At 30.5% G+C, this 26,969-nt stretch overlaps 3 protein-coding genes across 11 annotated transcripts; 2 read left to right on the top strand and 1 right to left on the bottom strand.

The window, feature by feature from the left end:
* Positions 1 to 408: 408 nt before the first annotated feature.
* On the top strand, positions 409 to 15,149 carry LOC114929701 (homeodomain-only protein). Of its 2 annotated transcripts, none has more exons than XM_029301349.2 (3): positions 409 to 509; positions 13,892 to 14,083; positions 14,214 to 15,149. In XM_029301349.2, the coding sequence occupies exons 2-3, from the start codon at positions 13,901 to 13,903 to the stop codon at positions 14,283 to 14,285; spliced, it is 255 nt and encodes an 84-aa protein (XP_029157182.1). In that variant the 5' UTR covers positions 409 to 509; positions 13,892 to 13,900; the 3' UTR covers positions 14,286 to 15,149. The 2 variants fall into 2 exon arrangements, with proteins under 2 accessions (XP_029157182.1, XP_029157181.1); XM_029301348.2 differs by having other exon boundaries at positions 411 to 519.
* LOC114929657 (cilia- and flagella-associated protein 61) lies at positions 3,527 to 11,929 on the top strand. Its single transcript, XM_085488530.1, is given in 21 exon segments — positions 3,527 to 3,544; positions 3,604 to 3,944; positions 4,058 to 4,221; positions 4,332 to 4,458; positions 5,065 to 5,459; positions 6,711 to 6,937; positions 7,039 to 7,292; positions 7,392 to 7,608; positions 7,755 to 8,029; positions 8,147 to 8,341; positions 8,453 to 8,575; positions 8,676 to 8,785; positions 8,857 to 9,002; positions 9,172 to 9,382; positions 9,469 to 9,638; positions 9,741 to 9,953; positions 10,097 to 10,201; positions 10,647 to 10,724; positions 10,828 to 10,944; positions 11,012 to 11,077; positions 11,189 to 11,929. Coding segments are annotated over 21 exon segments (3,741 nt in total). The 3' UTR covers positions 11,378 to 11,929.
* Positions 14,746 to 26,687, bottom strand: Fmr1 (synaptic functional regulator FMR1). 8 transcript variants are annotated; one of them, XM_029301338.2, is made up of 15 exons: positions 26,583 to 26,686; positions 26,085 to 26,137; positions 25,094 to 25,259; positions 24,668 to 24,831; positions 24,332 to 24,497; positions 23,911 to 23,981; positions 22,476 to 22,547; positions 20,931 to 21,078; positions 20,653 to 20,790; positions 20,013 to 20,051; positions 18,743 to 18,886; positions 18,416 to 18,626; positions 17,730 to 17,945; positions 16,759 to 16,860; positions 14,746 to 16,556 (listed from the first exon to the last, which is right to left on the bottom strand). In XM_029301338.2, exons 1-15 carry the CDS (start codon positions 26,631 to 26,633, stop codon positions 16,369 to 16,371), a joined length of 1,929 nt encoding a protein of 642 aa, XP_029157171.1. In that variant the 5' UTR covers positions 26,634 to 26,686; the 3' UTR covers positions 14,746 to 16,368. The 8 variants fall into 8 exon arrangements, with proteins under 8 accessions (XP_029157171.1, XP_029157170.1, XP_029157172.1 ...); XM_029301337.2 differs by having other exon boundaries at positions 25,109 to 25,259; positions 26,583 to 26,675; XM_029301346.2 differs by having other exon boundaries at positions 16,459 to 16,552; positions 26,583 to 26,687.
* Positions 26,688 to 26,969: the final 282 nt, after the last annotated feature.

The raw sequence follows: 26,969 nt of genomic DNA, 5'->3' as shown, positions 1-26,969 counted from the left end.
AATGTTGACTATAAGCTAACATATTTCTCATCTGAATAAAAACTAATTAAATTTAACTCGATCTGTTCATTATCGGAATTTATATAAAATTTAAATTTCTGAGAACATCATAGAGAGATGTAAAAATGTGTGTATATTATATTGCCTTCTAAAATTCGCTAGATTACATATGTATTTCTAAAGGAAGAGAAATATTCACTATTTTTTAAAAATATGATCACACAATTTAAGATTTCTTTATAATTAATTGTTACTATGTTTATATCAGTTTCTGTTATATATATATATGCATTTAGAATTTCATTGTCAAATATCTTAAAACATCAGCATCTATTCTATATGTACATACAAAACAGTTTCGCCTCCCACTCTCTGCTTCGTATTTTATAATACAGTATTTTGCTCCATCCCAGAAAGCCTCGTCAGTCGCCTGCGTACCGTTGTCGGAGTGTGTTGTCTACTTTGGTTACTCTACTACCTACGCTCACGTCGACTTCGAGGCACAATAAGTAAATATAAGTAAGCCAATTATTTTCAAAACGTTTTTTCTGTCTTAATTTTTCATGACACAAAGTGACATTAGCAAAGGAATGGCAGAGAAATTAATATGATTCTGATATGCGCAACTTTTTCATTTAACACAATTGATTATTTTTCTTGTCCGAGGATTAGCAAACACATGCAAAAATTCATTATTTAAGAGTTTAATAGTTGTATTTAAACAAATTATTTGCGAGCGATGTTTGAAATATTTGACAAATTTAGTCAGTACTATATAGTATACTATAAACTCGTGCATAAATGCAATTCTGAATTTATTATTTTTTATAATAAATGCAATTGTGCATTTCGATATTATTTCGATCACACACAATGTATAATATTCAATCGAGCGAATTATATTTTTATTCCAAAAATATTGCGAAATTTGAAATTTATACTAGTGACAAATGGCTGATGAACGACGCATATTGCACGAATGTAATTTAATATGTTTGCGCGTTGAGAAAATAGCTAATATAGGACAATTTTAGGCAAAACTTGCTTCATTTCTCAATTTCTGAACTTTTGTTTTTCAACTATTTAATTGTGAAGACCATATGCCAATGTGACATATGACACAACAGGTCTTATAATACTATAACGCTATTAGAAATTCACTGTAACGCTATTAGAAATTTACTGTACAAATAATCTAAAAAATATATATAAAACACACAAAAAATATATAAAACGCGAAACGAGGAATAAATTGGAAAGATATGAATTTAAGAGCCAGTTTTATTTTAACTACGCGCAACATTTTATTTCTATCTGAACAAGACGCAACACTTGCTCCACATGCGCTATCATTATATCAATGGTGGGGATAGTGGAGCAACCGGGAAGCCTTTCTTATACTGATGAACACGTGAGAAAAGGGCCTTTTTTCATAGCATATGCAGAGAGTGAGAACAAGAATGAGTACATTATACTGGCACTTACGTAAAAAAATGAATGATATTGATTCATAAAGCGATTTTCGCGCCAATTAATTAATTACACCTGATATATATCAAGTCGACAGTAATTTATTGAAAAATGGTTATTTCGAAATTTTTATATCTCAAATTTTCAGATATTAACTTTTAGAGATACCAAAAAATTAATAAAAATTCATTGTTGCATACGACATTTTTTTATATACTTGGTAATTTTATTTAATTCTAAAGACGATACTTTGCAGTAAAAGATCTGTTATATATTTTTTTTTATTTTGAGTTTATGTCTGCGCAATTTATTACTCATCAGTTCAAATATATGAATAGCATCAGACGTAAACATGCATTAGTTTGTACGTTTATAAATTCAACTGAAATATTGAGATCAAGATCAAGTTCGAGTTCTTGAACTGTTATTCATAAATTATATAATTACAAATTGAAAAAGATCTACGATCTTTAAATGACCAAACAAATTTTTTATTCAAAAAATTTTTAGAGCAAGCTTTTACAAAAATTATATATATTTTGAAGACTTATTTTTTTATGTCAACATCAAAAATTTCTTATATAGCACATCATAATTCTACACATTGCATGACGAAAGTCATTATCATAATAGTTCGAAAACTTGCTGTGAGTTAAAGAGATAGTTAATAATCGACATTGATAATTTTCTCAACAACCGAGAAAAACAGAAGAAAAAAGATAATATATCTCAAATAATTGAGAAAATTATATATGTATATAAAATAATTATACTTTCGTAGAATTCTTTCATGATTTTTTTCATGAGTAAAATTCTAATTTTCTATTCTTAAGTAATTCATTTATTGGAATAATTTTATTTCGTATTATTTTGAACTCCTCAACAGGGATTGAAATCTACAAGTCAAATTTAAATGTCATCAGAGTAACTAGTGCGCAAAAACAAACAAATACAAGGAAGAACTTGTCCTGAAACGGTACTAAAAGTAGCTCGGCTCGTTTCGAGAAAAAAGAAAATATGGAAACTGCAAAGTGTCGTGACGATTGCCGATTTCTGCATGCAATGTCACATTTGCATTTACAGTATATACGGTATTATATTTAGTACGAATAGCTTTTACGCGTCGTATTTTATGAAAGTTCCTTCTATAGATCAATTCTACGAGTCAGTATATAATCTCTTTAAATTTAGCCACATTAATTTTTCGTACTCTTACACACGCAGTTTCACGAGCACTAATATCACGTGTCCTCTATGTCAAAATGACAGATCACGGCACGCGCAATTGCATTCGCGCAACTGCATACATTTTTGTGCAGTTTGCATTATAGAGAGAGTAATAGTTAATTTTTGTTTTCCGAGAATTTTTCGCTTCTACCTCCTAAACGGCCTATTAACGAGACTTAACTGTACTTGCTCAATGTGATGTGTCATTCGTTATTATTAGACAACTTAAAATTAAAATGTGTAGTCAAAATTATCAATCCAATTATTTAAATATGGAAAGTAGAACTGAGATAAAACAAATTTTATATGAAATGAGAAGTATTAATCCAAATTTTCAGGCCGTATATTTTTGACGGTAAGGATTCACGGCTTGTGTGAACTATCCAACAGAAGTCGCTTGTTAGAAGTGAAAAGAAGCTGGGTGCGAGAGGCAAGAGGAGATTGCGGGAACGAGAAAGCAAAGCAATTACTTCGCCTCTCCGTTTAAATTGTTCAAGGAGTTTCGTTATTATACCTTTTTTTTGCGGGCGTTAAAAACGATCGAGTCTGTACGGTCCGATTAACTTTTCCCACGATCAGTCGACATTCGATAATTTTATTTGATCTTTTCTCTCGTAACTGTTCGCTCCGAACATTGACAATTGTCAATTAACCAGGCTCGTGCTTAATATCGTCAAGCGCAAGAAAAAGCGCCTAAAATAAGAGGAAGATGAGAAATATATCTTGATAAAATAAAAACTGCTCATTTTAATTCGACAAAGAGAGCAAAGTTGAAGAAAAAAAAGTGAAAATCGCATTCACATCAATTTCTGCCAAACGTCTTTTCAAGATGTCAACGAAAACTTTGGTTAACGACCCGAAAAACAAACACTGTTCACAGCGTTATGTTGACAAATCGCCTAGTAGAATCTCGGGATATCGTCGTGCCGAATATTCGGATTTACCATACTTAGAACGTCTTCTACGTTCGACGACTTACGAAATTTTTGGAGACGTAGAATTGGAACGGCTCTAGTACTTAAAGCGAGTTATTTCAGAGCTTGCTCGTTACTTATATACACATCGGTAAAATATAAATCGTGTTTTAAAGTACCGTTATATCAAATTTGCAGCGAAACTTGCTGTCTCTTCGTGGTCCAATATAACGAGAGAAATGATATCGTTTCGGGAATATGTCTCTGCAATTATCCCAATGTTCCATCTGTACCACCGTGCGATTGGTTGACTTGGTTGAAAACAATTTATGGGTAATCGTCCTCTTGTCAGCACTTTGTTGGAAAATAATAAAATATTTATATTTATTTTTGGAATGAATATCTCGCCGGGCGAGCTTTCTTCAACCTACGTTTCTTCCGAAAAGGATCTTTTCTGCCACTGAAAGAAACACGATGTTCGTACATTTACTGGTGTGGGATGAGCGTTACTCGAACAATAATTTCCTCAAGGAGCTATTATCCGCAACCTTCGACATCACTATTTATTGCCAACACGTGATCCTGGTGGTACCTCCTCGGGTTATCCTAGGTGATCCTTTCTGTCGATCTATGTCGGCGAATCTCTTTCGAACGACGCGTTAATAAAATGTACTTGGATAGTTTATTAGTTCAAGAGTTTCGTGTCATATTTTTTTCCAGCGGATATGTTCGAACAAGAGATGACTAGAATTCTGGCTAAATACGCGCGACGCACAGACGCGTTCCAATTTTTATATTTAAGCGAACGGCAACGATTACGTCCCAAATTGAAGATACGGAGAGTCGTGTGAGTCGATCTGATTTTCGATCAATCATATTTTGCAAAAACTATAAAGGACCCCGCACTAAATAGGATTTTGGCTTTTGGTGGAATGGATTGTTTTCTTTTTCATGTGTTGTTCTGCTGAACAAAAAATGTAACAGCCTTAAAGCTAAATAGTAGATAGTTATTAAGTTACAGTCAGTCAAATAATTTGTAGAGATTAGATATAAATCAGTATAACTGTCTATTAATTTAGCTTTGAATATATTACATTTTTTTGTTCAGCAGATCGTAAGCTAACATATAAAAAAATCAGCTGATCTTACCAAGATTTAATTTTATATAATTAGTGGGATTTTCAAACCTATTTAAAATTCTAGATGAAATTGAACCCCAGTAAAATCAGTTTTCTCACATGTTGTAACTTAGGACTTGCCGAACAAAAAATGTAATAGGCTATTACATCTTTTGTTCAAGTTATAAGCTCAAATATATGAAAAAAGCCATCGAAAGTCAAAATTCTATATATTTATTATATTAATATTTTATTAAATTATTATTTAATAATAATAATTTTATTGTCATTTTGCATAAATACCTGTATCTATCTGTGACAATGACGATGTATAGCGAGGAAGACAACGACGATATAAGAATGATTATTGATAATGAAAATACGCGTCTAAGAGAACTTTATGGGGAATATTACGTCAGCGAGATGATTCGTAATCCGAATAGCTGTCGACAATTAATTATCGGTGAAGATATCGATGGCTCGGTGGCAGGTGTCATGTGTCTCAACTGCACAATCAATGTTGATCTGTTGAATGAGAATTTCGAGTTAACCCCGTATAATGGTTTAAGAAAATCGCACGAAAATGATAAAACGCCGACTGACGTCGAAGCGACTGATTCGAATGAATCGCTTCAATCTTCTAAATTTTCGCCGCAATTTGATCGGAATTTGAATGATACGTCACGACTGATCAAAATAATTCGGGATGAAAGAAACTCCGAAAAAAAAGGTCAGTGCTTTATCAATAATTTACACACTTACACGTGACTGAGAACTTTCAATAAAAATAATTTAAGAGAGCCATAACTTCGAAGGATCGGACAGAGAAGACAGAAGATAAAATTTTCTCTCGTAAATGCGCGGATAAAAATAATCATGCAAAGATTTGTCGACGAGAAAATTCTTTTAATATGATATCACGTCAAACACGATTAACACTTTTATTCGAGAAAGAATGTAATAAACAAACGGGTATTCTTGACTATAAAAAATCTGCCATGACACTCTCAATCTTACTTTCTGAACCGAGAAAACATAAAAATGTGTTTGAATTACTTTTTAAAACTAAGTATGCTGTTAATTCCCAGTCGTTCAGCTATCTATACTACTGTTACTGTTCGATTACTATGGCGGCATTTCTAATGAAAAAAATGAGGACAACTATTTTTACTGATAAAACTGATGTTCGAATTATCTTGTCACGTAAGTCATAAATCCGAGATGCTATAGAGAAATATTATCTAGACGTTAATTTTATTGCAAACGAGCGATTTTAATTTTTAGAAGATCAAACCAATTTTTTAATATTCTCTTTCCATTTTTTTCTATTCCAATCATCGACTTAAAAAATAAAATATTTAAATATATTGCCCCGATATAGATAATTAATTGACAAACCACTAATTTCTACTTCGCGCGATTATAGGTTCAATAATAATTCAGTTAATAATATTTGAGCTTATGTGAATATGTATAAATGTTAACACATTGAGAGTTGCTTATTACGAACCGCGCCGATATGATTACCCGAAGTACACCAAAGTTAAAGTACTGCCTCTCTTATCGCTATTATCAGTTTCCCCGTTAAAGACTCCGTCTATAAGTTTCTTTTTATGATTGTAATATCATATGTGCAAAATGAAATATTGTTTTCATCATACACAATGATGCATTTTATTTTAAGTAGTAATCATGACATAAGAAAAGCAGCGCAAAAATATGCTAAAAATACGGAGATTACCAAGTACCAAGAATAAAGACGCTAAAAAAGAAGATTAATTGATTAATTAGATAATTTAATTGCATTTCTCATTTTGATTTTCTTTTATAATATTCTTTAGAATTTTTAAGAGATAAAAACGCGAGAGTATGAATTAAGAAATTGCGATAATCGTTTCAATGAGCATTTATATAATGCATATATTGTTGCGATAGTGCATGTAAAGTTTCTTTTACAAAAATTCTCTACTTGTTGTTAAAGACGATGCAAACAAGATGATGCAAACGCAACTCATTCACGATGTTCCAACATATCACGATAAAATAAATGTCTTCGTTTTGGAAATTTTTGCCACGCGCGAGGAGATGAGGCCCCATTGGTCCTACGATTTTTTGGAGGCTGCTTTTGATTGTTTTCCGCATTTAGAATATTGTGCGATTGTCCTCCCTTTTTCGCATCCGTACTATCAGTTTCTTCAACATTTTACGGTATTTATCATTTTGATTATTCATAAAAATATTGTATGAGAAGGAAGAAAAGATGGTATTTATTTTACATGTTCAATCGAAAACAATCTTGTACGATATAGTGCGTACCATTGAGATGTAATAAGGATTTTCCAATGACGTTATACATTGTACATCGAGCGCTTCTTCACGAAGAAATTAAGTGTCGTTGCGCCAAAATACAAGACCGAAAATCTATACAGGAACTTTTATTCGCTATACCAAAACACAACGAAATTTTGACTGACTTCGATTTTGCGATGGATCCTTTGCAGCTCGACCTAAATTGTTTCGTCTTCGAATGCAACGATACAATGGTTGGACTCGCTATAATACGGTTATTATTTTATATCGACAGTTCTTTTTTAATGAAAATTATTCAAATATTTATATGAAAAAGGGCAAGTAGGAATATTGTCGTTTTATTTCATTGTAGCGCCGAGAAGCAAATTAATTTAATTAAAAAACATTATCATATAGAAGATTACGTGTCCATGCGGAGTATTCCTCAAGATAATTACGGACACCTTTTGCATTTTGTTCTCATGCCGATTTTCTCCGCTTACCATCGCTTCTTTTTCCGCGAGATTGCTCGTTTAAGCGAGTTAACGGTAATCTTCTATCGGCTTCATCACGAAGATGAGAGCGTCTTGGTGAGCTTTACGATAATATTTTGATTCGTAAAATATTTCGTAAGCAAAATCGCCAATTAAAAATAAAATAAAAATATTAAAAAAAATAAAAAATATTACACATTAATATTAATATTATTATATTAATATTAAAATGTTACTTGCAGACACGAATGCATCCTTTGGTGTCTTGTTTGGATGATATGATTCCAGTTAATCCTCGTAGGCAAGCTGAATATAGATTTCCCATCATTTCTGAAAATCTTAATAGCTGCGAAAATAACGTAATAAATCAAGAAAATGGCGATGATAACAACAGGTTCTCTTTATTCGTTACGTCACCAAGATTGGCAATGATGCCACGTGTAATTATTGATATGAGGATCGTTATTGTTGGAGCATCGGAATGTGGAATTGCTTTCGCGGAATATCTTGCTTTACGGTAATTTTTTTAATTATAACGATATTCGACAAAAATATATCACTATACATAATAATTTTTCAAAAATATAAAAAAAAATAGATTCTCTTAATCATTGATAATATTAAATTTTGATAGGTCGATGCAACATTATATACAGTTTACAAATGTCACATTGATATCGCCACATGGTATACCTTTTGATAATAAACCAAATCGTGCAGAAACATGTCTACTTCCATTCAAAGGAAAATTTTGTTCAGAATATCGTCGCTGTATGCCTGCGAGAGCTTGGATTAATATTGTTTATGGCATTATGACAAAGATCCACAGGTGATATTGAAGTTCCTTTAATTTTTTTAATATGAAAAAGATGTATTTTTATATATTTTTCCCTCTTCTATCGCTTCAATATATAAATCAATACATATGTATTTGCATTAGGAAAGATAAATACGTAAGTGTAATGAATGAAGGAAATATCGCTTACGATTATTTGGTTCTAACATGCGGCTTGCAATATCAAAAACCGATATTACACAGAAAAACAGAAACGGAAAAACAAGAGTAAAGTGGTCATTAATATCGAATCAATATAAAAAGATATTTATACATGACGGTAATTACATTTTATAGAAAATACTATGTATTATATATATTTTCCAAGGATGAATGCAGAAGGGACACCGTGGAATTATTTAACTATAAACGATGACACAGAAGCTTCTAATTGTTTGAGAAAAATTCGGTTGTTAACAAAGGATCTCAAAGAAAAGAGTGAGCAATCGCAATACAATGAACCAAGTTGCTATTTTGTAATATTTCATAATATCGTCTGATTCTATTAGAAGCAATATTCTTTTATGGATGTAATATCGATTGCTACTGCGCACTCGGCGGTTTAATCAAGTTTGGTATCAAACCTTCGTGGATTACATTAATCAAGCCGATCCTGAATCCCTGCAACACGCACGACTTTTTTGACGATTGCGAAGTATGGTTAAAATAATATGCCATGTGATTTTTCACTACTTATTTATAGTTATATATTTATATAAACAGTGTCCCCATTTTCTTCAAGTAGGTCCCATAAATTAAGGGACATTCTATTTATAGAACTAATAGCGTAGTTAAAATTATATATATATATATTCGTATATAAGGTGAACGAAGCAGTGATGAAAGCTATTTTGCAAGATAAAGTTCAAGTTTTGTGCGAATGGAACATGATCGATTGGGTCCTGACAAAAGATAATGACGGGAAGCTGATGATCGACAGTGTCATAATCGAAAAGAAAGGCGAAAAAAGCAAAATAGTTTGCGATGCTCTGTTTAACTTCTACGAGAAAACGATTAATTTAAACGCATTTTGGGGTAATTTTTACTCATTAATTTTCATCATTGACATTTCAAAGCTGCATTTAACCGATATGATTTTTTATATAGTTTTACGGTTTCAGCAATTCGTCGTGCCGATCTCGTTTTCGATGGTCTGTTAGTGATAGATTCCGAGTTTCGCACGAACGATCCGTTTATTTTTGCCGCCGGTACCATGACGAAATATTCCAAAAAGCTTTATGCTAAATCCTGGCGACACAAATATTATAATAGTGTGGAAGTCGGAGAGAGAGTTAGTGTATAAAATAGAACTCTTGGTTTTTTTTTAATGTAATATAATGTCAATTATATATTGAAATGTTCGCGTTTTATCTGCATTTGTTTATATCCGAAGCTTGCTCAAATTTTATGAAGAGTGATCGATATTCATCGTCGAGACGAGCAAGTTCCTGCTTTTTCGAAAGAGGAAAATGTACACTTGACACTTCCGGTATTCCGTGCACCCATCGTAATCGCTTGCATTTTGCCGGGCAATTATTATTATTTGCATGTACACAAACCCGGCAAGAAAATTCGAGACCAGGTGACGAGTAGAGACAATTTTTACGTGAGTTTCAGTTGAAAGAATTATTTGGAATAATACGCGAATAAAATGTTGCTATTTCGGCATTAATAAAATTTAGTCAAAATATATCGAAGAAAATATTCGTACAAATAATTGCATTAATGCAGTTGATTTTTAATGCGCAGGGAGAAGTGCTTGTGACTGGTTCTTGCACATCCGAAATTGGCTATTTCCGTATTAAATTAAACGTGTACGACTCGGTGGAAACTATAACTTGTATTAATAGAAAGGTGACCTTAGTTTATGTGCTGCGTATATTTGTCATTTAAGATAGTGTTAAGAAAAGGTAAAATGTTTTAAGGAGATTTAATATACATCAAAATAAATTTAAGTTTTAATAATCATGAAATAATCTGCAAACAAGTCATTTTCGAAATACTTGTAATATCATAGACATTGCTTAGACATAGGAATATTTTGACCATCTTCTTTAAGATAAGATACCAACTGTTATTTTTGCATAAATTATAATGAAAATAAAAACTAAAAATTAAAATTATAGAAGTAAAAAATATATTAAAAAATTCAAATATCTCAAAATCGGTTTTTATTTCCAAATCCAAATGTTTATTAAAACTTTTCGACTTATTTGATGATCCCCCTTAAAATATTTTACCTTTGTTTTCAATATCCCGTAGATGCGATTTCATAATGCGACTTATAATTATTTTCTAGATATTTCGAGTACAAAATATGATCTCTTTGTATGGAAAACACGAGAGTATGTTAAACGAGTTGAAATTCGGTTTTCGAGTAAGGACTAATGACAATATAAAAAGCGATTTATTAAATTTCAGTATGCTTCATATTTTCCACATTTCTTATAATAATTATTTATTTGTTCTCGATCGATCAGAATTCATATATTGCGGATTTTTACGCATACTTTCGCGAACCTTGGGCTGAAGCGATTTTTCATGATAAATTTGAATGCCTACGAGTTGAAAATCGAGCTACTTTGCTGTCACAGACGGTAAGATGCCGTTTGTTTGATACACCTACGTTTAGCGATATTTAGTCCTTATTTTTTCGATATATAGGATGCTTACGGCGATTTCTTGATCGATGATTGCATGCACGCTTTAATCAAATCCAAATGGAAAGATGTGAGTTTTTTTAACTAACAGATTGCATGATCAAAAATATGCATATTTTTCTCCCTGTAGGTATAGCTACTAATAAATGTTACAAATTGAAAGAATTCGCTATTTGTATAGATATCTGAAAAAGATCGACGTTACATCGAATATAAATATGCTGGCTCGATTTATCATCGAAAACTCGAAGACAATCTTTTAAATTTTTTGGAATTTCACGAAGATGATTTACCGATGTATTGCACACCGCAAAAACAACGCCAAATGTATGTGGACATAGAAGAAAGTCCATTATATTTCAAACAATAAAACATTTTTACGAATTTAATAACGTATGAAAAATACCGAAAAATATATTATTTAATTATAAAAATAAGAGGAGATTTTCTGAGAACTTTGGCGACGTATGAAATATTTTCTGAAGATATTTTCGAAAATTGAGATTGATAGTAAAAAAGAAAAATAAATGTAACTATTTTTTTCCGAGTTATTAATAAAAATAAGACGATGTAATGAAATAAAGAAATTAAATTAATTTGATATTATTTTTTATTTTGCATTTATATCATGTAGCAGAATTATTTAATAAGTATAAAGTTATTAAATTTTTTGCAAACTCAAAATGAGAAAAACTTCGTCTTTTCTTTGCCCATCTTTGATTGGAAGTGCATTTCGACTGAAATGTGAAGCCAATCTTTTTGAAATTTATTTTTAGTAGATTTATCAATTTAAAATAAGGCGAAATTTGTATGTTGTTCAAAAAAAATTTATTGTAATTAAATGTAGAGATTTATTAATTCCTGAAAATATTTAAATTTTATATTTAATTTTTCACAACACGTAATTTATTTTCAATTTTATAATTAAATTTTATAACTTTTAATTCATAATTTTATTATTCAACAAATATAATAAACATTTATATATTTAACATTTTTGTAACACACACATAATGTTTATATTAAAAAAAATAAAAAACAATCACGCTCTTAAACTTCTTGCATTTTGTGTTTTGTTACAGAGAAATATAGAGTATATACGTATAAATTATAAAAAATAAATTATTAAAAATATCTATCAAATCGTGTCGTCAAAGTTATCGGAAAATGACGAAGAAAATAAAGCTCCGTTATAAAAAAAAATATACTAATCAAGTTGTTTGCGGCGATGGCCTTCTTTGCGTATTCGTTAAAAAATTAATCGCTATATAGAAAAAGAAATAGATTAAAGTGGCATTATGCAAATTTTTGCTCAATGTTCAACTGCCGTTGTTTGTATATGCGAAGGTTGCATATTCACCATCGACATGCAATAATCGATGATAAACGGTCACGCCTTATTTCTGCATGCAAACATTTCTGAATTAAGATAAAAGCCACGTGCGATCGTAGAAGTCATCCTCGGTAAACGAGTTCGCATCTACTTACTTGGTATGCGATTCGATCTGTAGGTCAAGTTTAACATTCCGCTAAGTTGTAACTAGCGCGGCGTCTCAAGGCATTCGTAATGTCACATCACCTACGTTTTACCTTACGTTATACATCGTAGGAAGGTTGTTTTAACACAGATACTGTCCAAGAGAGAGAGAGAGCCGATAAATAATATTTTAATATATATTAATCTGCACGTTTTGCTCCCTCGAAATAATTTAAGCGCTGCAGAAATTATATTATAAAATAGCAAAACAGGAGGAAATATTTAGAATAAAAAAAAAATAAAGATTCTACGTGTGATTCAAGATTTTCTACTTTGTCTGTTTACACTTTGTACAATCTTGATTTATTTAAAAAAAATGGTAAATTTTATTTTTTTATTGTGTCTTCTCTTTGGCCACCTATACGCGTGATACGGATTCATTACGGATTATTACAGATTTCATCAGTCTTTTTCGTGTCTCTTTCGTAACTTATGTCGCCACGTTTTTGAAACGTATCCAAAATCTCGCAGACCCTGAGATGTTGGGTCAATGTCGTGCTATTCTTACCTTCCTGGCTTATTTACCGTGACTTTCTAGCGGGTCTCTAAAAATTTTCTGTAGTTTATCACAAAATGAATAAAAAAATACACAAATAAATTTCTTTCGCGGCTACGTAGATGCTAAAATAAATCTATGTTTTGGAATAAATATAGCTCAATAGCTACAAAAAAGAAATCAATTCGAAATCTTAGAAAAATACGCGAATTTGAAAATACATATACATGATATGCAAACTTATGTATCGATTACTTGTACAGATGCCAATTCTGTTGTAATATAGAACCATTATGTAAGAAAAGGTGAACTGACAGAACGCAAACACATTTTACGACAGAACAGCATGTTCGTCGTTCTAAATCTAAATGATAATATAGAAGATCCATATTCGCGCCATGTTAATGAATCATTTCTATTTGTTGCTGTATAATTTGTTTTTTCTTGTGTTAACATTCATGTTTCAAAGAAACTTTTTTAGATAATACATATGAGAGAGAGAACCAAAATATATTTTTTAATTAAAGTAAAAATTTAAAAATTAAATTTAAATTAATTAAAAATCTTATTTAAGACAATTGTCTTGTTTGTTGCTGAATTATTTTAGTAGCTCATTTTCTTCTTATGTACAGAATAGAATATATCATTTCAATGGATTTATTAAACAAAAAGGAAGTTGTTTTTTTAATTCACGATTTCGCACTGACAATGAGAATAAATTAATATTTAAAGTAGCAATACCAATATAGAAGTCAACTCTAGTTTTGTATTACACTATGTTATATCGTAGAGTTTATTTTCTATATTGATTGCTTTTTCTTATCAATTTATGTTATATATTTTCTTTTCAGGAGGGAAACATGCTGAAGTCTTACCCCACGCGATTTCCCACTAGTGGAACTGGTGGTACCCGGGTGATTCGCTTGACAGTAGACCAGGAAGCGGTTCTTCAAGAACAGTTTAATAGGTGGCCAAGAGCACCTTATACCGCGGACATTGTACTGCTCGCGGCTGAAACTGGTCTATCCGAGGCTGATGTTGAAGTAAGTAAACATATGTCAAGCTACAATAAATAATGACATTATAACACGAATAAAATAAAATTTGCATATTATTCAATGAAACAAATGAAGTGAAATAAGATGAAATGTGATAAAGTAAATTGTGTTCCAGGGATGGTACGCTATCAGATTGGCTCAGTGGCGGAAGGAACAGGGTCTTGGCGGAAATATTGGATTACACTGATTGTTACTGGGAGACGCGACAATGTTATTTCACTTTGTACCTGAAATTCTGATTTATGTACGCACACAGGAAACTGGACTGATGGCAAATTATGCGCCTTAATGTACCTTATACTTCATATTCATAAAATCGATTATTTAGCAATTGAAAGTTTTTATTAGATTGAATATGTAATTGAGTTTAAAATTTTGTCAAATTTATAAACGTAGTTTTTTTTATTTGAACATATATAGTTAAACATTTAGATTAATGCGTAAATATATACATATATATTTATTTTTTATTTTCTTTTTAATGACAAATAGTCTTAAATAGTATATACAAGCATACATACTATTTAATTATTTTTCATTAACAAAAATAATTAATTTAAGAAAAAATATTATTTATTGCGTAGTTTTAATAAAATTATATTGTTATATTAGAGGAAGTCCAAGGTTCATTATATTAATGGCCAGTCTATGTACAGAAATGTTTTATTCTTAAATTATGCACAAATTGCAATCAATACAAATGTATCTGAAACAAGCAAGTTGGGGGATATCTCAGTTTTTTTTGGCTGCCATAAGAATATTCAGATAAAATGGCAGCTATTTTGTGTTAGGTGTCAATATATTGCATCAACCACCATGTGTGTTTTTGCAAAATTCATGAGACACGTCCGATTAGTTGTTGTCATATCCGGAAGAAGACAACTGTTTTAAATTGATAACTGATTTTTAATAATATTGATAATCAATTTAAAACAATTGATCATATCTATTTTATAGCTTAGTATAGTAAAGCTAGTTTATTTGTTCAGACATCCACATTTCGACTAAGTAGTATTATAGTAATAAAGGTATGCGCTAAGTCTGCACTTTAGCTAGATATCATAAAACATGTATCATTCCTTCTCTGGCACATCATACATTGGTATTACTAAGTATACGTTTACTTTCTTTTTAAATCATGAGAAACAATGCAGAAACGAACTTGATATCAAATCCTAAAGTTTGATATAGTATGCTTAGACTGTAGTAAAAGTAAAAAAAAGAGAAAAAGAAAAAAAGACTAAATTATGTGAAAAGTGTATTCGGAAATAAAAACCGACTCCTTGTGCACATCTGATCGTGTTACATTCGAATAAGTCATTTTTTTCAATCATGATATTATTACTCAACACTCAGGCAATTGAAACATAAAAATCTAGTGTTGTTAAATATAATTAATAATTATAAATCAAAAACTCAATTTCCTCAAGTAAATAGAAAGGAACATCATTGGGAATACCTTTGAACCAGAATTTTTTTACAGCTGCCGCCTACCATTGTTATTAATTAACAACGGAAATTCATTTTCCTTGCACATCGAGTTGCATCTTAGTTATGTCGCATTCATTTTGCAGAATTGCTTCTATATAGAGCATCAATATCGAAGTTGTTAGAAAAGGAATTAAAGTATTTCACTTTAATATAATGTAATTTAATTTAAAGTTCATTCGAAAAACACTGAATTTGTTTATCGGATATTAATAAAGATGAGAGCCAAAATAAACCGAAAATTACCGAATTACATTAGAAGTACTAAGCGCGACATATCTAGATGAAACCTACCCAGAGCGATAATTGACGTACGAGCCGCGATTATCCAGCCTAATATCGGATCATTAAACGTTAATAAGTGACTAAGGTGTACTTGTACAGTACATCCGAAGCACTGCCACATAAGTTAGGAGCTCGGTATAAAAATGAGGCACAGTTTCACAATCAGGGAATCCTTCTTACCAAATGCTATCCTCTATCTCCCAATGAATGTATCCATATATCAAACATGACAGTGTAATTACCATCATTAAACTAAACCATGCATGGATATTAATATGTGTCCTTAAATGTGTTTAAGGAGAATGACGATTTCTTAAACTGTCGTATTCTTATCGGTAGCAAACAGTCTTAACAACGAGCGTAGACTAATCATGTCGCGTTCCATAATCGTGTAATCCTTGCGTCGGTATGCGTCATGTTACGTGCTGGGAGTTAACAGCTCTCATCAGGTGTAACGTAGCAATGTTGGTAGCAATTGTCAACAACGCAATGGTTGTTTAGCCACTGGTACCGTTAACTAAAGCTTCCTTAGGCTTATTGCTCTGTTGCATACGAGGAGGACGAGACCGATGTTCTCTCTGGCCTTTAGGTCCTTGGGAACTGTTGTTAGACATAGAAACGTCGTTCGCAGGTGTTCCTTCCTTGCTATTCATTGTTGATTGGTCGCACGGGCCGGCATTACTGCCTAAACAAATTCATAGATTAACTCTGAATGTTTTCGTATATACAAATGTGTATGTGTATGCGGGCATGTATCAACTTAGAAACTAAATGTGTGTAACCAAAAAATATCTAATTACTTAGAAATTATTATTGCACTTCTCTTAATATAACCAATCGTCCTAAAGATAAGATCACGTAAACCTGCTACCTAAAGATAAGATTACCTGTTTGATTATTACTTGTTGGCGTTGAACTTCTATGTCGTGAGCGCCGAAGTCGTCTTCGTCTTATTCCTTTAGAGCCTCCTTCCACACTTGATACTGATTCTACAGATACACAAACCATTGTGACCATCTATCTGACATGTGCAATAAAGTCTAATATTTAAAAATAGAATTAGCCTTCCCTTCAACAAAAATATAGTAGAAGATACGCATACGTTAGTAGCATGCATCAGAGTAAAAACTCGATAATTAGTGTTAGATGGTCACAAGAGTTTGCTTGATGCTTCATGCTAATTTCAAAGCATTATATAACAAACGTCATATCTTTAGGACGAAATGATTATGATTGTGATCACAAATGTACACACACACACACGCACTCATATATCCACACACATATATGTATATTTATATACATATGTACAGGGTGTCCTAGAATTAGCGGATCATCTGTTAATAGCAGATTCCTAGGATTATTTCGAGACGATTTTTTCTCAGCAAAAATATTGAGGCACCAATAATTTTCGAGTTATAAGCAATTGAAAATAAAGGGCTTTTCGCAAACCAAGCCTTGCGTGAAAATAAAATATTAACAAAACCATATTCTTCAATTAATTTAAAGTAGAGTTTATTAAAATTTTAATTTAAGGGTTAGTTATAAAGATATATGATGGCAAAATTTAATATATAATTATATTAAAAATAATAAAGTTCAGGATTTATTAATTATATATAAGATATATCTTAATGCTGTTAATTTTGTTTTTGTGCGAATATACGTAGTTTTATATATGATGTATTAAATTATAATATTTATTGAAAAAATATGCAAAAAAATGATACCTTTCCTCGATATTTTCGCTGAGGAAAAATCGTCTCTAAATGATTCCAGGAATCTGCCATTAATAGATGATTCACAAATTTCAAGACATCTTGTATAAATATATTCATATACTGATAAATATTATTACCTCTATCAATACTTGAAACGTCTTGGCTGTCTAAAACAGTATCTTCGTCATCGGTAGTACGACGACGTTCATCTCTACGATCTCTACGTTGGGTTGGAGGACGACCTTGCCTGCCACTCATATACCCTGAGTTACCGGCGCCTCCTTGATGACCACCTCTTGGCGGTAACTCTCGTACACGATCTTCATTGCTATCTAAAGCATCTCTACGCAATCCTAAAAATCGCGTAAAATTTTTAATAAATGCAGACTATTATTTATAATAGATATTTGCATTGTTTATATTGCCCACTGACTAATTTATAACTTTCAAAAACTAGGTTCGCTACAAAATAAATGACGTATCACGAAATATTCTTGCAAAAATACAATTTAAAAAAATTATATTAAAAACGATAAAGTTCACATTTAATATCTTAACGATAATCTTATATGTTTTTGTGCGAATACACGTGGTGTTTTATGCAATGTGATGCATTAAGTAATAATTATATTCTTACAAAACAAATGATCACGAAATATTCTCACAAAAATATGGAATTTAATATAATTTATAAATTATATTTAAAAAATGATAAAATTCAGGATTTATTAATGATATACATATAAGATATATCTTAATGTTGTTAATTTTATATATTTTTGTGCGAATACGTAGTTTTGTACGATGTATTAAATAATATTACCGGCGTTATGTCTGGTGGGAGCTCTACCCCGCGAACCACGTCCTCGAGATTGACCACCACGACCTCCACGGCCGCTGACACCTTCTTCCGGTCCCGCAACCATTCCTCGTCTTGTAGGTGGAAAACTAGGCATCGGTCCTGTAGTCGACCCATGCATGCTTCGTAATTGTTGATCAATTTCCAATTTTTCTTGTCGAAGTTGCTCTACTTCCTGCAATACGAATCATAAAATAATCCTTCAATATTCACATTTATTTTGTAATTTTATTGAAATGACTTAGTTCTATATAAAATATATTAGAATTATCGACACATATATCGACATACCTTTAAATGTGCCAAATGGTACTCCAACAGAACTTTGGCATTGGCGATGCTTTCAACAGTTCCAACAAAAACAAAGGGGACCTGACCCTCCTCCCGTGGAATCGTTGGCTGAGGTTCGTTGTCTCCTTCTATTTTTACCCTTACCTGAAATTTGTAGTTATTAAAATTGCGCTTTTTTAAACGCATGTAGTAATACAGATTACCAATATGAGACATTTAAAATCGTATTTCATATCCATACCATCAGTTTTCAGTCACTGGCGTTTGTCATTTCCATCAATAGACTTGTTGACTAGTCTGTGAAAATTTGCTTAAATATTCTTTACATCCTTTATATCCCAAAAGGATTTTTGTTTTTGAAAAAATAATTTGTTGATACTTTTACCTTTTCTTAGATAGGATATTTTTTTAAGTAATATATGTATTGCAATTATACGATTTTACATTAAGCATGTGGCAATTATATTTATATCATGTATTTATAATAATATATATTTTTTAGAGATACATAAAAATACATAAACAAATTAAGAGATTTTCTTTTTTTTCTTTTTTTTTATGTAGTAAAATATAACAATATAAATATTCATGTTACTGTAAAGATATTTTTTTTTTTTTTTAATATCACCAATTACATAGAATATTCCGTATACAATTCACAAAATTTGTATTTAATTGAAAACTGATAATTTCAGTACAAAAAATCCCACATGTATTAAGTAATCCCATCCATTTAATATATTCCCTATTATTTGACAGGAGCAATGCCATGTCAATTATTATCCTCCAATTATTATTAATCAAATTTTCAACAAATTAAATGGATTGTGAGCATATTTTTAAATAATATTTGTTTCAAAACATAATCGATGACAAAAAACAAATGCATGGACATGGAACGACTTATGCATTAAATACTGCTTATAATGCACATGTACATTAAGAAGGTCCATATACACAATGCACATTTAGCGTCAAATGCGGCCATATAATTATCAGGCCATATGATAACGCTGAGTATAACTCTGATATTTAATGCTTAAGGCAAATAGCATTCAGAATGAGACAATCACATTTAGTGCTAAATGTGAAATATGAATAGAGGCCTGATTGTATAAAAAGAAGATAGTTATTTGATACAATTTAAAAGAACTGGCCCGAGTGGTTCATGTAAGATTTGCGAGTGCTTCCAGACATCGATAGATATGAATGACTGATTAAATGAACTGAATGGAATAAAATCACAAACAATAGAAAATGACATACTTACTTTATCAATATGTATATTCCCACTCGAGCCAGTTGTTATCTACCGAGAACAGACAAGGTATATCATATATAACCTAACACCTCGTGAATAAAAGAAACTTCCATTTTCAATTGAATATTACGTCAATTTTGAGCTATAGTTTTTAATATAAACCCGACGTTAACAATCTGAGAATTTGTTGTATATTGTAATATATATAAATGGAACTATAATAATCGCGTTATACTTAAAACGCATGTTAAAAAATTTCGGTTAATTGTTACATACCCTGAGAGATAAACATATATCAGTAGATGTAGAGGATCTGTAAAGTATTACATGTAATCTATGTATTAAATTTAACAGTTTTAATAAAAAATTATATTGTATCAACTGAAAATGAAAATTGATATGCTTATATAATATCTTCAATTATTTTCTCAGACACTGTTAAATCAGATATGAGAAATCCTACCTGAGATAATTACTTCTGAAAGTATTAATTTAATACATACATTCATACACACATATGTTCATACATACACACATACTTATATATACACATACATACACATGAACATACATACATTAAATGTATGTATGTATGTAGATGTGATATGTTATTACATATGATATTGACTAATAATAAAAATATACTTACAACACCACTTTTGTCGACAATTTCTTGGATAATGCGACCATTTTTGCCAATTACTTTTCCTACCAAAATTCGTGGGACTTGTATAGATTCTTCACTGTATTCCAGCATAGATCGAGCTTTTTTAACAGCTTCATGCGTCTAAGATTAAAAAAAACATATATATATATATAGTAAGTTCAAGTATTACTATTATCAGTTCAATATATATATTCAGGTATCAAACATTTTTCAAAAATAATTTATCTTAACATTATAAACATTACAATTTTTATTATTACCTCTCCATATATCTTAAATGTGCATGAATTTTCTTCTAATTCTATATTTGTAATGCCATCAACTTTTCGTGCTTGTTGAATATTTGCACCATGAGCACCGATAGCTAGCCCCATAAGATCTTCTCGAACATTAAATTCGTCAGTATATCTAAAAGATAAAAAAATAAAATTTTTACATTTTTTACAAATTTATTTGCAAAATAAAAAATATCAAAAAAAACTTAAAAAATTAAGAAATATATTATAGCAAAACATTAAAAATTTATAACAAATTGAAATTTGTATAAAAATTTTTATGTATATATATTTTCCTCTTTAACTATTTCTCGATTCTAATTAAAAAATTGTTTTTTAATTAATATAATTATTTACTTTGTAATATAATTTGTACACATGCTATATAATTAGATCAATATTGTGAAAAGCAAACCAATGTGGCATATCTTCCTAACAGTATCCTTGTCAATGGCTTGCATTTTGGCAGATACAAATTAATTATTTCTATTAAAGCTGTAAAAATGGCAGTTTTGCATTGTATCTGATATACTCAAAATGATACAAGTCATGCAATATATGTAAATGTTTACAGTTAGAAGCGAGGAACAATTTGAAAAATATTTTTTAAATACAATTTATAATATAACAAATAAAACTCTGATTAAAAATACCAAACATAATGTTAAACTATACGTTACATGCATTCATTAATTACAATCACATAATCTAATTACTTTATTATTCTTTTTAATATAAACAATGTAGAAATATACTTTATATAATACCCAGTTATTTCAAAGATAAAAAAAATAAAAATAATCTGAGATTACAGTTTATTTATATTTATAATATACTTTCATTATATCATTGTATTATACTAAAAGATATAGACAATTTTTATTTTCAAAGGAGGAAGCTATTGTATCAGATATACAATTAGTAGTAATAAAACATTATTTAACAAAGATCATTTAGTTAAGATATGCTAAACCAAAGTACCCTAACATTAATACTTATAATTAAAAAATATATATTCTTAAAAGTAAAACTGTTCTAATGAATACTTTTCCACAATATTTTTAACGTGTATGTTATACACAGTTTTCTAAGAACACATGGGATAGAGCCACCATTTGCATAAATATATGTGCAAAGATATAGGATATATCAGTGTTTCTCAAACAATTGGCAGGCCAAATTCCGGCGCGTTCTTGATACGAGATAAATAATAGAATTAAGAATCTACTTAATATATAAATAACAGAAAATGAAATCGAGAACTGATCACAGCTACACGTATATATCTGTTGGCTACTTCACCAATCACGCAAGATTTTACTACACAGCACATAATAAATGGAGAAAGATATAAATCATTGTCTTATATAGTCAGTACACTTGAAGCACATGAATTTCAGTGAATATACTACACAACGCTGAAGCATGCACGTTTAAAGTGTAGATTTATTTTCCGTTTGAAAAAATGTAAGTGTATCTTGTCATACAGTAAGCTAAACTTAATTCTAAACCACGCTGCTGTGATCTCACCTTGAATTTGTTTTCACTCCTGCCTCAAAGTCTGAGACACGCTGATATATAAAGTTTGAAGATCTAAATTTGCTGAAATGAAAATGGTGTAACTCAGTGAAAACTCATTATAAGATGGCCCTATCCTATGTCCCTGCCATTCTGTCTGTTTGTTGTTAATTAATGCATGCAGACACTAGTGTATAAATTTGTTTCAATTTTCAAAAATATTTATGCAAAATTTATTGTATTTTATGTACATATTTTTATATCTGCATTATATTTATAAAAATTTAGAAAGAAAATAATAAATAAATAAATAAATAAATATATATATATATATATATATATATATATATATATATATATATATATATTTCATAAAAAAAATGAATTGAAAATTTTCTATCACACAATATATTCTAATTACATCCATGTTAGTATTTTCTCAAAATGATTAATTTATTATATATATATATATATATATATATATATATATATATATATATAACAAATTAATATAAAAGCATTATATAAAATATGTACAAAATGTCTCATCTGCCATGCAGTGTTTGCACACATTATGAATTCTTTAGTAAATTACTCTAAAACTCTCACCTCTCTTAAAATATTTTCTACAAAATTTATATTACAATATTTTATGAATATATTACTTTTTTATATTTTTATATTTTAAAGACAACATCTTTCATCTTTTTATGTTTCACTTGCTAATAAATGTTTCTCAAGGTGCATGTCTATTATAGACAGTTTCTTCTACCTAATATTATAAGTAAAAAGGCAGTATAAATTCAAGGAGTGATCAGAATATTTATACAAATAACTCTGTAAAAATTTAATAGATTTTGATTAATATTAATTCATTAGTTACTATGTAAAATGTTTAATTAGCATACTTAAAATAGCATTCTTTCTTTAAAATAAAATTTTAATAAAATAATAATGATTGTGTCTGCGATGCATATGATCATGCTTATGATCTAATGTTGTTTTAGCGGAAGGTATCTGCCATAACGCAAGGGAAAATGAATTATAGTGCACATAGAATTTCTTATTGTACTTGCACCTGTTTTGTTATAACAGAAGAAAAATTTGAATAAATACAGTTATATATGCGAACCTCAAAAATGTTAAATTTATTGATATTCTACCTATAATCATATTCGTGACAGAAGAGATGAAAGAAAAAGAAACAAGACGTATGTATAATAAACACTATTTATGATGTGCCTATATATAGTTACATTCACGAAGTTATGTGATGTTAAAGCGAACATATCAATTAATGATTAGAAATCTTGTGATCTGATTTTCTGCCAGTAAATGCAAACCACAGACAGGATGGTAACCAGGACAGTACATGGACAAGGGCAGGTAAACAATCTCACAAGATTTTTTTTTTGTTATTTACAAATATAAAATTTTAATAACTTACCCGCCTATTGTTTGAAGTTTGGTAGATTCAAGTTGACGCGCTGCTTCTTCTGTTCTCTTCAATAGCAAAACCTGTGAAATATATGTAAAGCAAAATAATATAGACTTAATTAACTTTTTTTAAGATTATAAGATTTATTTATTTTTATTTCTCTATTTTCTTTAAATACTTAAAAATTAGATAATGTAAGAACGTATTATACACAGTTTTCTAAGAACACATGGGATAGAGCCACCATTTGTATAAATATATGTGCAAAGATATAGGATATATCAGTGTTTCTCAAACAATATACACATATAACTTTAAATACATAAAAGCGTTTTTTAATAATTTGCTAACAGCTTCTACATACACACGAAGGCTCAAAAATTGTAAGAAATTGCTGAAAACTTTTTTTACTAATAGAAAAATAATTTACCTTTTGCGATAAGTTTCTAAAATGCATTTCTTGGAGCATGGTACTGTGACGATGTATATTTTCATGACGGGAGATGGCCAGCAGTACTCCTCGTTCAGGCACATATCGGCACACTGCCGCCCCTATCGCCTTTTGAAATTCCTTATGTGCATTTTCCATCTTTGCACTGTAATATGTAACATATGCTTGATGTTAATAATTTGTTTATAATAATCTAATGAGATACAAATATCAAAATAACTGAGTATATATATATATATATATATAATTATTATTTATAAGTAAATCAAGATAATCATGTACAACAAATTATTTTTTCTTTTTTAAATTACTTACAATTCTCTGAGCTCTTCAGGTACTTCAATTTCGATCTTGTGAAATGTATTCTTGTCAATAGGGGAATTTGGATTTTTGGCTCTCAGTCGCTCGCTAGCTACAATTTCAGTATATGTATATTCCCATCCCAAGTATTCAACTACTTGGAAACCTCCTTTACTCATCTAAAAAAGTCATATAGTTAAAAGATAAATAATTAATAATAATATAATATAAAAATCATATTTAATAATGTTTAACTCATTCTTTTAATAATTGTTTATATGTACAAGTATATATTGAACTTTCAAGTAATTTTTCTCGCAAAAAATATGTATATATATCGTAACATATTATAACACGCACATTATAGATATTCATATATAATATAGAACAAGTCTTTATAATCATATATAATATAGTATTATACTTGTCATTAATGCTAACAATTGCATTGCGCACCTTAATAAGTGCTTTCCACCAACCCCATGCTTCCTGATCATTAGATCTAGAGAATACTTCAATCTCTTGATTCTCTTGAAATTCTGTTTTGGAACCATCTTTTGGAGGTAGACGAACTTGAGCAAATGGAAATTTCGATTCGGGTTGCCAACTAGAATGCGTTACAAATTTTATTAGAATGTAAGTTGTAGAATTATTTTATTTATATTATTTTATTGCATATAATATTTGTTATAAGCAGTGTAAACATATTGTATTATTTTTATTATTTAAAGTTTTAACAATGAACAAGTTTTTTTCTATGTAATAGCATAGTAAAACTATAAAAAATGTATATTTGTGTTTGTTTAAATAGTATATATTAAGTTATTATATATATTTATAATTATATTTCTTAATTTGGTGCAATCTACAACAATTAAAAGAATGGTAACTTTATTCATATATAAATGTGGAGCGACTTTTATTTTATTGTACGTTTCGTATTCAAATATTTGTAATCATAAAATTTTAATCGTTGCGAGAAAATTTCTTATTTTATCTACATTGATTTTACATATATGTTTTGTCTACAATCCTTGTTATCATTTAACATTTATAAAAGGAAAAGAATAATTAATATTTTGCAAATTGGTAGATCATATAATTGCAAATATTAAAAAAAGCAAGATTTCAACAATAATACATTCATAGAAATACAGGTTTCTTGTATGACTATTGAAACTTATATCTTTATTGAATGACTATAAATAGATATTTAATAATTATCAAGTGCATTTGAAGAATATTGCAATATTACAAGAAAGTTACTAATAAAAAAAAATCACCTCATTAATGTAATATAAAAGGAAAGATATTCAGCTTCCGAAATTGTAATAAATTTATCAGTACACAAAATTTCACATTACGTTATATAGAAAGAAGTATAAGCTATCTTGTCAAATTCATAGTGAAGAGTCAAGAGGAGAAAACTTACTCATTCTCGAAAGTTACCAAAACTTCGTCGTCAAAGACATCGGTGACAAAGGCCTGAAAACAGTCGTACACGAGGAATATAGTGAACAAGCTTTATAAGAATCAGGAGTGTAGCGAGCAAAAGTGTGCGAGGCAAGAGAACGTAAAATCGCGACTCGTCGAGGGAGGGGGGCGAAAAAGATGCACAAAGGGACACGCAGCCACGAAAATTGTCCGCAATCGAGATTTCAGGCGAGGCCGGCGAACGTTCCCGCGGATCCGTTCGTGGGTTCGTGCGAGAACGCGGGCTACATCGCGAACCAAAGGAAAATCACGCCCTGTCAAACGAGACATGGCGTCGAAGGAAGCCGCGTTACCTCGCCAACATTTCGAGGGCCGTGCATTCGCAAAGTACGGGCTCCCGTTTCGCGAAATTATCGCCGTACCGCAGCTCGTGACACGGCCTATCCGCCGCCCGAGTTCTTCCCTCGCTTTTTTCTATACTTTTCACAGAACGAACCTTATAATATGCTCCGTTTTCGCCGCATACTTCGACTGTGAGATCCTCCATCTTGCTTTTGTGTGACGGTTCACCTCCTTTGCGGCAGGCATGCTGAGAAAGCGGGTGCTCGCACGAGTTCGGGGCTGCGAATCTCCCGTCCGCCAATCACGGCGCTCCGTTCCATGATGCCGCAGTAGGATTGGCCAGCGCGAGCAGTGCTGCCATATATCGAACTAATCGATCTCTCGCGCGCGAAAATCCTAATTCTTTTTCCCACTAGCGGCCGCAAATCTCTAATGGCTAAGCTCTACTTTTGCGATTGCAACGATATAGCGGAATTATTTCATTCCTTCTATTCACCGAATAATCGCTTTATAAGAATTAATGTAATAATTAAAAGTATTA

This window comes from Nylanderia fulva, unplaced genomic scaffold, assembly GCF_048542155.1.
Source record: "Nylanderia fulva isolate GAGA-0341 unplaced genomic scaffold, ASM4854215v1 Scaffold7, whole genome shotgun sequence".
Classification (NCBI taxonomy): Eukaryota; Metazoa; Arthropoda; class Insecta; order Hymenoptera; family Formicidae; genus Nylanderia; species Nylanderia fulva.
Note: the sequence above shows the minus strand (reverse complement) of the source record. Positions and strands in the feature narration are given on the sequence as shown.